The sequence below is a fragment of the Anolis sagrei genome, chromosome 4, assembly GCF_037176765.1.
Source record: "Anolis sagrei isolate rAnoSag1 chromosome 4, rAnoSag1.mat, whole genome shotgun sequence".
Classification (NCBI taxonomy): Eukaryota; Metazoa; Chordata; class Lepidosauria; order Squamata; family Dactyloidae; genus Anolis; species Anolis sagrei.
In genome coordinates, this window is record NC_090024.1 from 126,098,971 (window position 1) to 126,113,800 (window position 14,830).

At 38.9% G+C, this 14,830-nt stretch overlaps 1 protein-coding gene across 1 annotated transcript in view; it reads right to left on the reverse strand.

Annotated features, from left to right (window-relative positions):
• Window positions 1-14,830, reverse strand: part of TDRD5 (tudor domain containing 5) — a 45,969-nt gene that overhangs the window by 29,132 nt on the left and 2,007 nt on the right. Inside the window, exons 2-6 of the mRNA XM_060774443.2 lie at window positions 11,079-11,317; window positions 10,268-10,687; window positions 8,443-8,618; window positions 3,804-3,926; window positions 3,122-3,178 (exon numbers count right to left, since the gene is read on the reverse strand). Coding sequence (XP_060630426.2) covers window positions 3,122-3,178; window positions 3,804-3,926; window positions 8,443-8,618; window positions 10,268-10,687; window positions 11,079-11,310 — 1,008 coding nt within the window. The 5' untranslated portion in view covers window positions 11,311-11,317. The remainder of the gene's footprint in view (window positions 1-3,121; window positions 3,179-3,803; window positions 3,927-8,442; window positions 8,619-10,267; window positions 10,688-11,078; window positions 11,318-14,830) is intronic.

Here is a 14,830-nt window from a genome sequence, read left to right on the forward strand (position 1 = left end):
ATCATGAAGATTTATTCTCAGTTGCATTCATTATTTCTGTGCACCATCTTGAACTCCTGTGGTTGATGCCAGCCCACTTGCAATCTTTCAAAAGAAATAAACTTGAGAGATTGGCATTCATGGAGGTACTCCACTGTCCTTTTCATTCCCAGATAATATGTACACATTTAAAATGGATATTATTCTTTACACTTGTGCTTGTACAGAGTTAGCTTTGGCAGTAAGCAGAGCTCCAAGTTCGTGCATCCATTTATAATGGCAGTTAGCCATGCTCCCTCCCTTTTAACATGAGGATGAGAAGAAATTTAAGTGAGGATACAGCTCACACCTGAGGGTGTTCGGTATCATGTCGAGCTCAAATCTTGCAGACTGGAAGGAAATGATTAATGTATTTCTTTAACATCATTGGCAGAAGGCTTTCCATATCATTTGTTCACTTTGGATACCCCGTGAGATGTGGAAATTATTTTTTAGGAGTACTGCAACCTCAGATATGGTATCTGTTCAGACTCCAAGCAGTTTGGACTAGTCAAACTGGATCTGAAAGGGAAGCTGGATGCTGGGAGGGAAGTAGAGGAGCCTGAGGAAGAAACCAAGTTCTCAGGGTCATGCCACCAGTTCCAAAAGGCAGCATAAGGTTGAGGGCTGAAGCCATATTTCCTGGCCAACGTTCTCATTTCCCGGTTGTTCTTTTAATTTCAAATCTATGGATTTGTTAAAGAAACCGGCGGCACTGAAATGAAGGTCTTCAATGATCATCCTGGCAGAAAATGAGAGGCTGGGTGAGCAAAGGCAAGCTTGGCAGCAAATCACAACTATGAGCATTTTACCAGCTGTGTCAGCTATGTTCTTCAAAAGCTGGACCTAGTGATGCACTAGGAATAGAGCCCCAGTCTTGATGGAATGTGGAGAGCATGGTTTTGACTTTGTTGTCCAGACGGTCAAAGTAAAGAGCAATCGAGTACCACAGGTGTATCTAGTAATTTACCATGCAGGCTTCATGAGTTGAGATGCAAGCCAACAACACAGCACCAGAGTAGACCTTCCAATAGCATCAATCTTTTTACCCTCCTTATCTGCAGGAGTGGAATGAATACTTTGACTCAAGTGGGACTGAGCCTAGTCCACTTAGGATGGTGTGAAACACAAGACAAGTCAAAACCAACACTCTGTACTTTGCCCAGAAATTAATTGGCAACCATTTGAATGACAGGATACAAATTACAGGGTTTTATAGTGTTTTGTCTCAATTTAATTAATGTGTCAGTACCAACCTTGGTATTATTTGCCCTCCAAAATAACATATGCCGTATATATCAAGTCTAATATGCCATCAAATCTAATGCATACCTCAATTTTCAAAACCCTGAACCCCCAAAAAGTATTTGCTGGTGAATCTAATGAGCAGCTGCAAAAACCGCACGCTTTATAATTTGGCCAACAAAGGTGCACATTACAGTTGATGCTTCTTTAATAACAAAAATGTTAGAACACCAAAGCTTCCAGGAATTGAAAGAAAAACTCCACTTTAACTGTACTGGCTCAATGCTATGAAATCATAAACATTAGATTCATAAGTTGGCCTTATGTATAGGACAAGGACGGGTTTTGGGGCCAAATTATGGACTTTGATATGACTTGTGAATAATAATAATCTGTTATTTATTATCCACCTCTTCTTTCAGCTCAAGGCAGAGCACAACATAGCTAATACATCTATGAAATCACATAGATGAAACATATAATTTAAATGAAACCATAAAAGCATATATTAAAGCATCTTAAAGTATCTGAGACAGAAGTTGAAACACATGAAACATAGGACATGATTTAAAAGTCATAGTTAAAACTGACTGGGTATGACTGCTGGAAGAGATAGGTATTCAAGTATGTTTTAAATTCTGACAGCTCATTTAGCTATTGGAGCTCTTCTGACAGGTCATTCCAGTCTTGGGGCTACCGATGAAAAGGACCTCTAGTTATTTTCTGGTATTTACTTAGTAACTAGAGCTCCCCTAGGAATCAAGTCACTAACGGTATGATTTCCTTAGTTATTATTCTATTATTATTCTAGTAACCTTTCCAGACATTGCTCGTGACCCTTCTGCACTAAACGCAATGCATTTCAACCAAGCCATGTTATGACAAGAGACAGTACAGTCTCTTGGTTATGTTTGTAATTTTGTCCAACTGCAGAGCAAGGTAGAGGGATGTGCACATTCTAATTACTGTTTCTTAATACTGGGTGACAAATCTGTCAATCTGCATCTTAACTGTCATTTGGAAATGCTATTAAAGAAAAGTCCATGGTAGTCTTCTCAATGATCAATGCAGACACCATGACTTTTGAAAAAGATAATTTGAGTTCTTTGGTCATTGTGCATGGTTTCTGATGTTTGTTATTAGTTAAGATGCTTCAAATAAGGCATTCCATACATTTTCATTGGAACAACCAGTATTTTTCAAGTTTTCTTACTTTCTCAAAACCCCTGCTCCTTGCTTTTGAAAAAAATGATGGTCTTTGTGGCATGTTCTTTGTATTTAGAATCAAAATGTCTTTGTAATGTTGAGTTTCATGGCCTTGTTGGACAATACACAGGATTCTGAAAGCACAGACCTTCTGAGAATGGATTGACACAATGCAGAAAACATTAAAGACCAGCGCAGCTAAGGAAGTGGCTTATGGCCGTATCAATGGTAGGAAGAAATGTCACTTTCTTTTTCTCAGCCATTCAGTGTCATTTACTTGCATGTTTTCACCATATGTAGAAGCAGCAAGCACTAAATACCAACTCAGTTTGAATGAACTGAGATATTCTAATGATACTTTGCATAAACAGTATCTATCAAAAGACTCCGACTCTTTAAGATCAATTAACAACTTTTATTTTCCTTCTATATTCACTATAAAATCTTGCATTATTTCTTCAAACTTTTGTGGACTCCCTGTAAGGACTCCCCAGACATGAGAGGATACACAAACCATACTGATCTATATGTTCCCTTCCTGCTTCTTAAACAGTATCAACATCAATACAGACAGAATGGCACAGTAAAGGTAACAGTGACAATGTAAAGACAAGTTTGTGTAAATGTCATTAGCTAAGAAAATAGTACTCACCTCAAATTCCTGAGGTAATTTGGAAACAAGCAAGCCTTCTGGGTGCTGTGCTACAATCTAAATTTAAAACAAACATTTAAGGAAAAAAATTGCTTTGCTACATTTATTTAAAACTTCACTTAAAAGGATAGAGGCTATTCAATGCAACCCTCATATCTGTGGATGAAACATTTCATAAATTACAGTGGAAACAGAAAACCACATATCATATTAAAACAAATGACTTTTTTCAGAAGATACCAGAGAGTCTCATTGGAGGTATAGGAAAATCCTAGAGAAGTACCCTCTCTTGGAACTTACTAGGTCCTTCACTGAAATGCTATAGTAACCCATGGCAAGAGAATACCATGGAATCACATGGGGAGCTAGAAAATTCCTATAGAGGATACATTCTGACAGATATGGGAAAGTAAAATCGGGTACAGGGATCATAATGTACTATATGTTGAACTCCTTCAGGCATTATTCCTTAATTTCTAGTAGTAGTTAGTAGGGTAAATGTAAACCAGAGTTTATCAACTGAAATGAACTGGCAAAGCATTGTTTAACTCACACCAGAGAGAAAGGTGGAGAGGAAAGCAGCATCAGGAAGAGAAAGAATATGAGTTTCATGGGTCTTCAAACGCCAAACTACAGGATCAGTTTGTCTTAAAAGATGAAATCAAGCTATAAGAAGACATACGTTTTTTATTTTTTCCTTCAGTTCCGAGCTGACTATCCCTCCAGGTCCTTTATTGGCAAGTACTGCCTTTATCTCCTTTTGTAGCTCTGGTGGTGATAGTGGTGGTAGGGAATCTACAGAAAACTAGAGGTAGAAGAAATATGTATTAATTCTACACCCCACCTTTTCATTTAAAACAGAACACAAATCAGTTGATCAAAAAAATAACATTAACTAAAAGATAAAAAGCACATGAATTTAAAACATTTCAATTAAAGAACCAAGGAATGAACACCATCACCAAACTCAAACTTACCACAGCAACAAACCAGCCTAAAAACCAAAAACCTGTCTGAACAATGGTTTTGTTGTCGGAGAACAGATGGACAATAGAGTGAAAGACCCTACTGAAATCTTTAGTGACTGCATGGGAACTTGCCTTCATTTTTACAAACACTGACATTCCAAATTTTTAAGAAAATATGAATTATAAAATGTACACCAGAAGCTTTACCGTATACCAAATTTAGGGGCAATACTTTGGATACATTAAATAGTTATCACAAAATCTAAAAGACTACTATAATGTTGAATAGGAAGCAGCAACTCCCTCTACCCGACCCCAAAACTTCTTGTATTCATGTACATGGCTTAGGTTAGGCGTGTTAAATTCATTTTCACTGAGAGCAACATTAGCCTTCAAAGGGCTATTGAATCCATGGATGGAGAATCTGTGAAAACATAGGGCCAACTATACTTTTTTTTTAACATAGTGGTCGGTGCTCTTTTGTTTTTACCCAATTTGGGTCCCCAGATGTTACTGAACAACTCGCATCACTTTTTATTATTATACATCCATGCAGACTGGGATACTGGAATTGCAACCCAACAGCACTTGTAGCTCTGAGGTGGGGAAATGTTAAAATGGCATTTTGAAGTCAACCTGGGGATCACAACCAGACACAGTGAAGACATCTGCCCTTGCGCTATGCTACTCTGCTGCTGAGTACGCATGCCCAGTGTGGAACACATCTCACCACATTAAAACAGTGGATGTGGCTCTGAATGAGACATGCCGCATTATCACAGGGTGTCTGCACCCTACACCACTGGAGAAATTACACTGCTTAGCCGGTATTGCACCACCTGACATCCGCCAGGAAGTACCAGCCAATAGTGAAAGGACCAAGGCAGTGACATCTCCAGCGCATCCCTTGTTTGGGTATCAGCTAGCATGTCAACGACTTAAATCAAGAAATAGTTTTCTTAGATCTATAGAGACACTCGCTGGAACACCTCAGCAAGCGAGAGTCCAAAAATGGCAGGCTCAAACCCAGAACCTCAATCCGTGGGTGATACCAGATGAGAGACTCCCTCCTGGGCACACAGAAGACTGGGCGACTTGGAAGGCGCTGAACAGACTGCGCTCTGGAACCACGAGATGCAGAGCCAATCTTAAGAAATAGGGCTACAAAGTTGAATCCACGACATGCGAGTGTGGAGAAGAGCAAACCACTGACCACCTGCTGCAATGCACCCTGAGCCCTGCCACATGCACAAGGGAGGACCTTCTTGCAGCAACACCAGAGGCACTCCAAGTGGCCAGATACTGGTCAAAGGACATTTAATCAATTACCAAGTTTGCAAAATTCGTGTTTTTTTAATCTGTTTGTTTGTTTTGTTCTGTTAGAAATGTAACACAATGGTATGGTTGCTGATGACACAATAAATAAATCTCTAAATTCAACCCCTGTCCTGACTAAACCATCTATAGCCTCCCAGACGGTTCTCTATCACAACTCTCATCAGCTCTAGTCATGATGACTAATGTTAAAAAATACAGGAGTTACAATCCAGCAATTGGAGGGTGACTTAAAATGACATGGCAGTTTGGATTTGGTTCACGGGCCTTGAGTTCGACACATGTAACATAAGTGAACCCTTCTTTCTTCGCTTAGGACCTTCTAAAACTCAAAATGTTTAACATTCAACACTGCCATCTATCACCAGCTGAATCTACTGCCTTCCTGGGTTTCCAATGACAGCCTGATTTAAAATTATCTCAAGCTATGCAAGCTTGCTTATTGAGTAACCCCATACTAAAGAAACCGAGCTGTATTACCAGTATTAATTCAATGCTTATTATTTATGAATCTCTACCTCAATCCTCATTACTTGCACAATGTGTACATTTTCATACTTGCAATATTCAATTGCTGATGTGAGTTACTGGATCCAACTACCTAAGCCACACTACTGCCAAAGTCAGAACCTTCTTTACTGGTATATGTATTCCGACTCTAGCTAGTAGCACTAACTGCTGCTGGAAACTAAAAAATTCCCCAGAATCTCTGTAAAATAGACCTGATGTATATGTGCGGGACTGTGTTCCTCTTCTCATGAGCTGGTCATTGACCGTAATAAAGTGAACTTGAACTTGAACTATCTAATATTTGTACATCATAAGCATGGTCACTCATTTTTTTAAAAATGGTTATGCATGCAAACTCAGAAGTCAGATTCCACAAGTTTTAAAGGTTTGCAAGTATGTACAAGATTTCAGTTTAAGCACTAAGAACATTCTGATGTATTATTAGGTGAGTACTTTCAAACAAGGTGTCTTCTGTCCTACTTTATATACTGCTCTACTTTCTGCATTGCTTTTGCATCAAGGAATTGAAAATAATTAAATTAATCAACAAAAATAAATTTAAGAAAAGGAAGGTGTACCCAGATCTTTTAATGCTTTTCAAAAATATATGCCAATGGAAGAACTAAGGGAAGGAATATCAGCTATATCAGTAGTTAATAGATATATGATTTGGAAAACAGGTCAGTAGAAAAACCGTGTGAGTAGATTTAGAAATGAAAACAGAAAATGGTGATTAGAATAAAACATGGCATTTTCACTATACAAAATTATTTCAGTGAGTTCAAAACAAGGTATTCTTAAAATGATATGGTAGTAGCACTAATATCCAATGAAATCACTACTATTTATTTATTATTTATTTACTGTATTTGAATAACACCTTTCTAAGCCCGCAAGCGACTCAAGGCGGTATAGAGGATACTAGACATTATCCTCTATATGTTGAAGAAAACACAAAAAGAAAGGGACACATATTGTATTTAAACATATGCCAGAATTGTGTTATTACCTTCAGTGGATCAAAATATTCAAAAAGTTGTACACATTTAATACTACCACTATTTCAGGGAGAAAGAAAATAATGATGTGCAAGGAACTAATTTTTATGTTACCAGTAACTCATGAAGTTAAAACAGTGGATACATCTACAATATAGAATGTTACAGAATCCTGGAATTTGTAGTTTGGTGAGGAACCAGCACTCTTTGGCAGAGAAGACTTTTAGAACTTATAAAACTACAGATCCAATGATTCTGTAGCATTGAGCCATGGCAAAGTGCTGGCAAACTGCATTAAATCTTTCAGTATATATGCACCCAGTGTAAAAAAACTGAAAAAAAAAGTCTGTATTAAGGTAAGATAAGTATGAGAAATTGCTTCAGCAGAAAATTTACTACAAATATATGGGAAAAAATCAACACAACGGATTTTGCCGCAGTCAGTATCAATTTATTAATTTTGCAAATTTGAACTGTCATTGCCAAGACAAATTGTACTAAAGAGAAATCTAAGGATGATTTTAAAACTGGCAAAACAATAGTAATAAATAGATTCTATTTATGAAACTTCCTGATGGTAAGAACTGTTCAGCAGTGGAAAATGCCACCTTGGCGCATGGTGGGGTCTCCTTCTCTGGAGGTTTTGAAGAAGAGTTCGGATGGCCATTTGTCAGGAGTGCTTTAATTGTGTGTTTCTTCATGGTGGAGGCTTGGGATTTGATGGTCCTCATGGTCCAATCTGATTCTATGATTTTATTAAATAAGGTCAACAGAAGGAGCCCCCGGTGGCACAGTGGGTTAAACCCCTGTGCCGGCAGGACTGAAGACCGACAGGTCGCAGGTTCGAATCCGGGGAGAGGCGGATGAGCTCCCTCTATCAGCTCCAGTTCTCCATGCGGGGACATGAGAGAAGCCTCCCACAAGGATGATAAAACATCAAAAAATCATCTGGGCGTCCCCTGGGCAACGTCCTTGCAGACGGCCAATTCTCTCACACCAGAAGCGACTTGCAGTTTCTCAGGTCGCTCCTGACACAACAAAAACAAAAAACAAAATGACATAGAAACACACCTAGTTAAGGTTCTCTGGATGGCAAGAAGTTTTCTTCCAAACCTCTCACTGTATGAACTGAATTTCCTTCCCTTCAAAAAGATGGTAGAATTGTACTACGGGCCAGCTACAACTATGGACATTGTATATAGATAGATAAATAGATAGATAGATAGATAGATAGAGATACCTACAGAAATGTTACACCAAACATCTGGTCCGGAAGCACCACTAGCCATTTATGTATGCATTCTAAGTGCTGCCGTGGGAAGAATCTGTTGTTGCTTTTGCTTGCCTTTGCTCACCAAGTTCAAAAACTTAATACAGCACCATTCCACATAAAGTAACAATACCAACACAATGGAATCTATCCTGACTGTTTCAAAATCACTGCCACATAATATCCACAATTGTTTTTCTATAATTTAGACACTTGTGATGCAATACTTTCAGTACATACTTGTTCAAATCTCTCTTCAGATTTCAGCAGCGGGGGTTCCATTTTCAGCTGTGGTTGAGAAGTATCACATTTCTCCCTTGGACTCTTAGTTTGGTCATCTGTAGACAGGCCAGTGTTCACAACAGGTGAAAGTACAGCAGTATGCGAAGTCTGCTTCATTTCATTTGGTTGGATTACTGCTTCACCATAATAAAGTCAAGACAAAGATTTAAGTCATGATTTTATGCTTTTCTATCTCCCTACTCAGGCAACGCTGGAAGTTTGGTATTCATTATCAGCACTTCCACCTGAGAAGCGGAAACTTGGTACATAGCACCTGTCAATTTATTTATTGCTCAGTGACTCTTTCATCAACCAAACTGCATGGGAATTAGAGTAAAAACCAGTACTGTGTCGCTAAGTTATTTTTAAAAAATAGCATACCCCAGGAAAGGAAGTTAACTTAAGTTTTTTTTCTAAGTATGAAACATCATTTCCCCTGAATATAGTTGATGCATCAGGATTTGGTTCCACGGTCCACCTGTGGATATCAAAAATTGTGGATGTCCATGTTCCATTGTATAGAAGGGTATAGTAAAATGATGCCCATTATATAAAATCACAAAAATCAAGGTTTGCTTTTGGATTAAATAATAATAATTCAAGCTATAGAATCATGGATGTAGAATTTGTGGACACACAGGATTTATTATACAAGCAGTCCCTGCGTTACAAACATCTAACTTACAAACGGCTAATAGTTGAGAACGGGGGTTAAGACAACAGGAAGTAAAAGAAATCTATCTCTCAGAAGGGGAATTTACTCCTGAAAGAGTTGTCATGGTGAAAAAGTGTCTCTACTGAATCTTTATCACCAATCCTTGTTTTCACAACATGCCAAATTTCTCAAAATCTTATTATCACAGGGGCAGAAAGTGAGGGGAAATCTAGGGGCACAGACAGAAAAACAAACACCACAGGGATGTTAACCCTTCCCTATGTTATCCAAAGATAATATATAGGCTGGAGTTACACTTAAAAATGTACCTGTTCAGACTTACATGCAAATTCAACTTAAGAACAAACTTACAGAACTTATCTTGTTTGTAACTTGGGGACTGCCTATATTTACAAATGCTAAAAAGCATCTGACAATAAACTTAGTGATAACAACAATACACTTATAGTACAATCTTACTGTATGTGTTTCTACTCCAATGTAAGCGCTATTATTTTCAATTGGGTTCAGCCATGTAAGTGCATCAATGGTTATTTCTTGAATTTTCCAAACTTTTAAAACCTGGAAATGTGTATCACCTTCTTTCCAGAAATAATCCAGCTACTGAAAAATAGGGCCAGCCCTTATACAAGTTACCATCTAGCTGAAAAATGGGCACAAACTGAAAGGTGTGTGACCAACAATATATACAAAATATCTGTAACAAAACAAATTATTTAAATATGAATAGATCCTTTTTGCTTCACATGAACTAAAACTCCAACTCCCTTGCTACAAGCTTTCTCCAAAAATGTCATTGCCTGAGAGAAAGAGATCAGAGATCATGATTTCAAATAATTGATTCCACCAACACCCACCACTGCTCCTCATTAGGAAACAAATTGTTCAAGATTCCTTCTGCCCCGTGGCGGAATACCACTACAAGAGATACTTCTAGTTTGGCATGCTAATGTGTAACTGAAGAAATGGAATATAAGAGTCTTATTTGGTAAGCCTTTCTACAGTCTTAAGGAGTAAATAAAATAAGACTCAACGATGCTAAATGACAACCAGTCCCGTACTGTTCCCCCAGATACTCAGTCTGAATATAAGCATATTCTATCTTACCCTTTAGCAACTTGTTTGTCTGTTTCTTGGGTGGGATGTCTTTTAGAGTCAATAGGGACCCTGTCTTTGTTTGAACAATTGTGATGATATCTGAAGCTGCATTCAGCATCTCGGACATGGAGTAGAACCCGTAACGACTCAATTCAAATTTCCGTCCAAAGTACTGAAAAAACATTTTGTCAAAGTTTGATAGTAGGACAGGGGAAAGCTTCAGCAGTTCCTTCAGTTCACTTTTTACAACAGCTGGCAGAGTGGGAGGAAGCCGCCCCCTCCGAGGCAAAATCAGAGGACTTTGAGGGTGCCAAAGTGGTCCAGTGTACCGCATGTAATTCATCCTTTGCTTGTAGAGAGGTGGCTTAGGTTTACTTTTCTGTCTTGCAACCAAGTTTGCAATCTGCTTTGTGCACTCATCTGCAATAACTAAAAGATAAAAGCTCATAATAGTTAGTTACATGTTATTAATGTTTATTTCCTCCAGTCTTCCCTTTCCATCTTTAAGAATGGTACTACTGAAAAACAAAATTAGTTAAGTATACTAGTAATATAGAAATTGTATTATTCAATAAATGTCCAGACTTAAGCACCTCCTTCCACTTCAATACCAAAATTACTGTAGTATGTAAAAAGACCCATTCATTTCTTTTATATCTCTGACATGAGATAAAGAAACATCTTATGACAGATCTCTGTGAGGTGCTCTGAAGGTTTATAGATGAGATGCAATAATATCTGCTTTTAGCACCAAAGTTAAATTCCTTGTCACTGTATATGCCTAAATTAATTCTCCAGACATTTTCTCCATCACACTCACCTCTGAGGATGACACTGCCATTCGCCATTGGGCATATTTTCACAACATCAGGCATATCCTTAATCAGTTCCATAACAGAGTGGTAGCCAAGGGAACGAAAAGGAAGCTGTTTTCCAACCAGATACCTATATTCTTGTTCTAAATGGAAAGGGGTGAGGCCATCCTTTGCTGGTGTCAGCAGTGACCTCACTTCCTTCTTCAATGACCTCATCAGCTCTTCTTGATCGGACATGCTTATGCTGAGGAACACAAAAAGGCAGAAAAAAATATTGTATGGGTAACAAGATTTAAAGATATCCAATAATTTTAGTTGCAGATGAAGAACTATTTGTTCCTGACTATGAGGTCCACAGAGGGAAGAACAAGCATGAAAAGTGCATTACTTCCAAGCATAATCAACAGGCTTAAATAGTTTGGGAACAGAACACAAATAAATGTATTTGCTTTCTCATATTCCTTCTCCAGCATTGAAAAATTGGCCAATGCAAACAAGTGCAATATACCTTTGGTTGGATTGTATCTATAAATACATTTAAGATCACTAAGACTGTACGCTGGTAGTGTCAGGATTCAGGGACTATGAAATATGTTTACGTTTCTGAAATGTAATGCTTCACTATCCCATATGTGATTGGGTTGACAAAAAAGGTGACTGAACAGATATTTGTAAAGGTTGCCTCCTGAGGTTTCATGCTGGAGGTCATTCCCGAAAGCGCCATTACTCTCCAAATCATTGTATCTGACCTATATTAACTGCCCCTAGCTTGAAGTTACTGATTATTAAGTGCAGACTTTTACCAGGAGCACAAATATGATTACTAAAAAAAAATCCAATAAACACACAATGCATACAAAGATAATGCAACAAAAGCATAAAGAAGTCTGAACTTTGGAACTCTAGCATTCTCTTTCACAAACACTCAGTTACCTCTATGTACACATATACCCTGTGAACTACATTGAAGATGTACTGCCAAAGGCTTTCACAGTCGGAATCACTGAAGTTATGTGGTTTCCGGAGCCCCCGGTGGCACAGTGGGTTAAACCCCTGTGCCAGCAGGACTGACAGGTTGCAGGTTCGAACCCGGGGAGAGGCAGATGAGCTCCCTTTATCAGCTCCAGCTCCTCATGCGGGGACATGAGAGAAGCCTCCCACAAGGATGATAAAAATATCAAATCATCCAGGCGTCCCCTGGGCAACATCCTTGCATATGGCCAATTCTCTCACACCAGAAGCAACTTGCAGTTTCTCAAGTCGCTCCTGACACAATTTTTAAAAATGTGATTTCCGAGCTGTATGGCTCTGTCCTACCTTGAAGATATTTTTTGTACAAAGTGTTGGATGTCCAAACTTAAAAATAAACATAATGAAAATTCTAACATAAGAGAATTTCAAAAAACAGCATGGTACTGTGGATCTTCTGTGCAGTGAAGTTGTATTGTACAAGGCTCTATATAAAGTATATGGATGCATGCCATTATGCAAGACTGTGTATATTTTTCAATCAAAACTGCACTTATGTAAAGCATTCTGAATGGAAAAAATACAGTAGACCCTTCGAATCCACAAGTGTTTGGCTCCAGGATCTCCATTAATTCCAAAATCCATGGATGCACAAGGTCAACCACTAGCAGTCCCCAAGTTACAATCAAGATAGTTTCTCCAGGGCCCCTTCCACACAGCTGAATAAAACCCCACATTATCTGCTTTGAACTGGAATATATGGCAATGTGGATGCAGATAACCCCGTTCCAAACAGATATTCTGGGATATAGGGCTATCTGGAAGGGCCCTAGGTTTGCTCTTAAGTTGAATTTGTTCGTTAATCAGAAAAGGTACATTTTTATAAAATGTAACTTCAGTCACACACACACATGCATACACTCACTTTGGATCACATAGAGAAGGGATAAAAACATTGTGGTTCTTGTTTTGCTGTCTGTGCCTGCTCACATTCTGTCCTTGTAATAACTGAACTTTGAAAAATGTGGCTTGTTGTGGAAACAAGGATGAGCAATAAAACTTCAGTGGAGACAAAATTTCCCCATGATCACTCTTTCAGGAATGGATCTCCCTCACTTCCTGTTGTCTCACCCCCATTTGTAACTATGATTTATTTGTAAGTCGGATCTTTGTAACTTGGGGACTTTCTGAAATGTACTGCCAAAGGCTTATATAAATGAGAAAAACAGGGCTTTTTGGAATTAAAAAAAGTATTTTCAAGTCATGGACAGTTGAATCTGTGTGTGCAGAATCCATGGACATGCAGGACCAACTGTTCTTAATGTAGTTCCAACCATTCCTCTTCAGACCAACGGGTAAAGCTGACTCAGCCCAATGCACTCTAAACCCAGAACTTGCATCATTCCTCGGCAAAGGTACAGGGGAGCTAAATGATGAAAGATCTCCTCAGGTGCATCTATTCTACATTACAGAACAGAGCTTCTTAAAACGTTTTCCACTCGCGAACCCCTTTCTACCCAATAACTTTTTTGATATATAATTATATGAATTAGGTATAAAAATCAAATATTTCCTGACAATAAATCAGCATTTGCTAAGTTTGTAAAACAGGCTCATTTTTCTTTTTGTGAAGCATAGCTGAAGCAAATTTTCTTCAGAGTCCACTATAAAACACTACATGTTGTTCCTAGCAGACTGGTATAAATACTGTATCCAATTCCAGGCATCACAATTGAAGAGAGATATTGACAAACTGGAATATGTCCAGAGTAGGGTGACTAAAATGATCAAGGGTCTGGAACGGCTTAAAGAGCTGGGCATGTTTAGCCTGTAGAAGAGAAGACTGAGAGGAGACATGATAGCCATGTATAAATATGTGAGGGGAAGTCACAAGGAGAAAGCTTGTTTTCTGCTGCCCTGGAGACCAGGACACGGAGCAATGGCTTCAAACTACAAGAGAGGAGATTCCATCTGAACATGAAGAACTTCCTGACTGTGAGAGCTATTCAGCAGTGGAACTCTCTGCCCCGGAGCGTGGTGGAGGCTCCTTCTATGGAGGCTTTTAAACAGAGGCTGGATGGGGGTGCTTTGAACGCGATTTTCCTGCAGAATGGGGTTGGACTGGATGGCCCACGAGGTCTTTTCCAACTCTATGATTCTATAATAGGGTGGTGTTCAGAAACCTTTTACTGCTGCCAATTTTTTCATGACCCCAACACTGAGCTGAGAGGGCAGGGACTCCACAATATCAATGTTGTGGATGAGTCTCCGAATAGTAGTAACAACAGGGAGTTGGAGACTAGGCAGACAAAAAGGTCTACTTGGGAGCAAGAATCTATTGAAGAGCAACAGCAGAAAAGAATTCAGCAAATACCTACTGAACCCACTGATGAGTCTTTTGAAGGTTTTGATGGGGATGATGGGTTTTGCAATGAAGCAGATTCCATGAGAAGTGCTGGGAGTGACACTGATGGGGTTGGAGGTGAGATGGATTGGACTAAAGTAGCAGAAGTGAGAGACGTTTGTGAGGAGCCTACAAGTAGTGACACATTCAGAGGGTTTGCTGGGGATGAAACTTGGAGGGAGGATGATTTGTCTACTGTTTGGGGAGATGTAAGTAGAAGCAGGAGAAGGACCTCTTGCCAGGCAAGGCAAAGAGCAGCTCGGGGAGCACAACTGGCAGCTGAGCCAGTTGTGTTTTCTGATTCTAGTTTGGAGGAGAATGCAGGAGCAGCTGAGTGTTTCCCCTCTGTTGTTTTTCTGTTATAATTTTAGAGTTTTTTTTAAT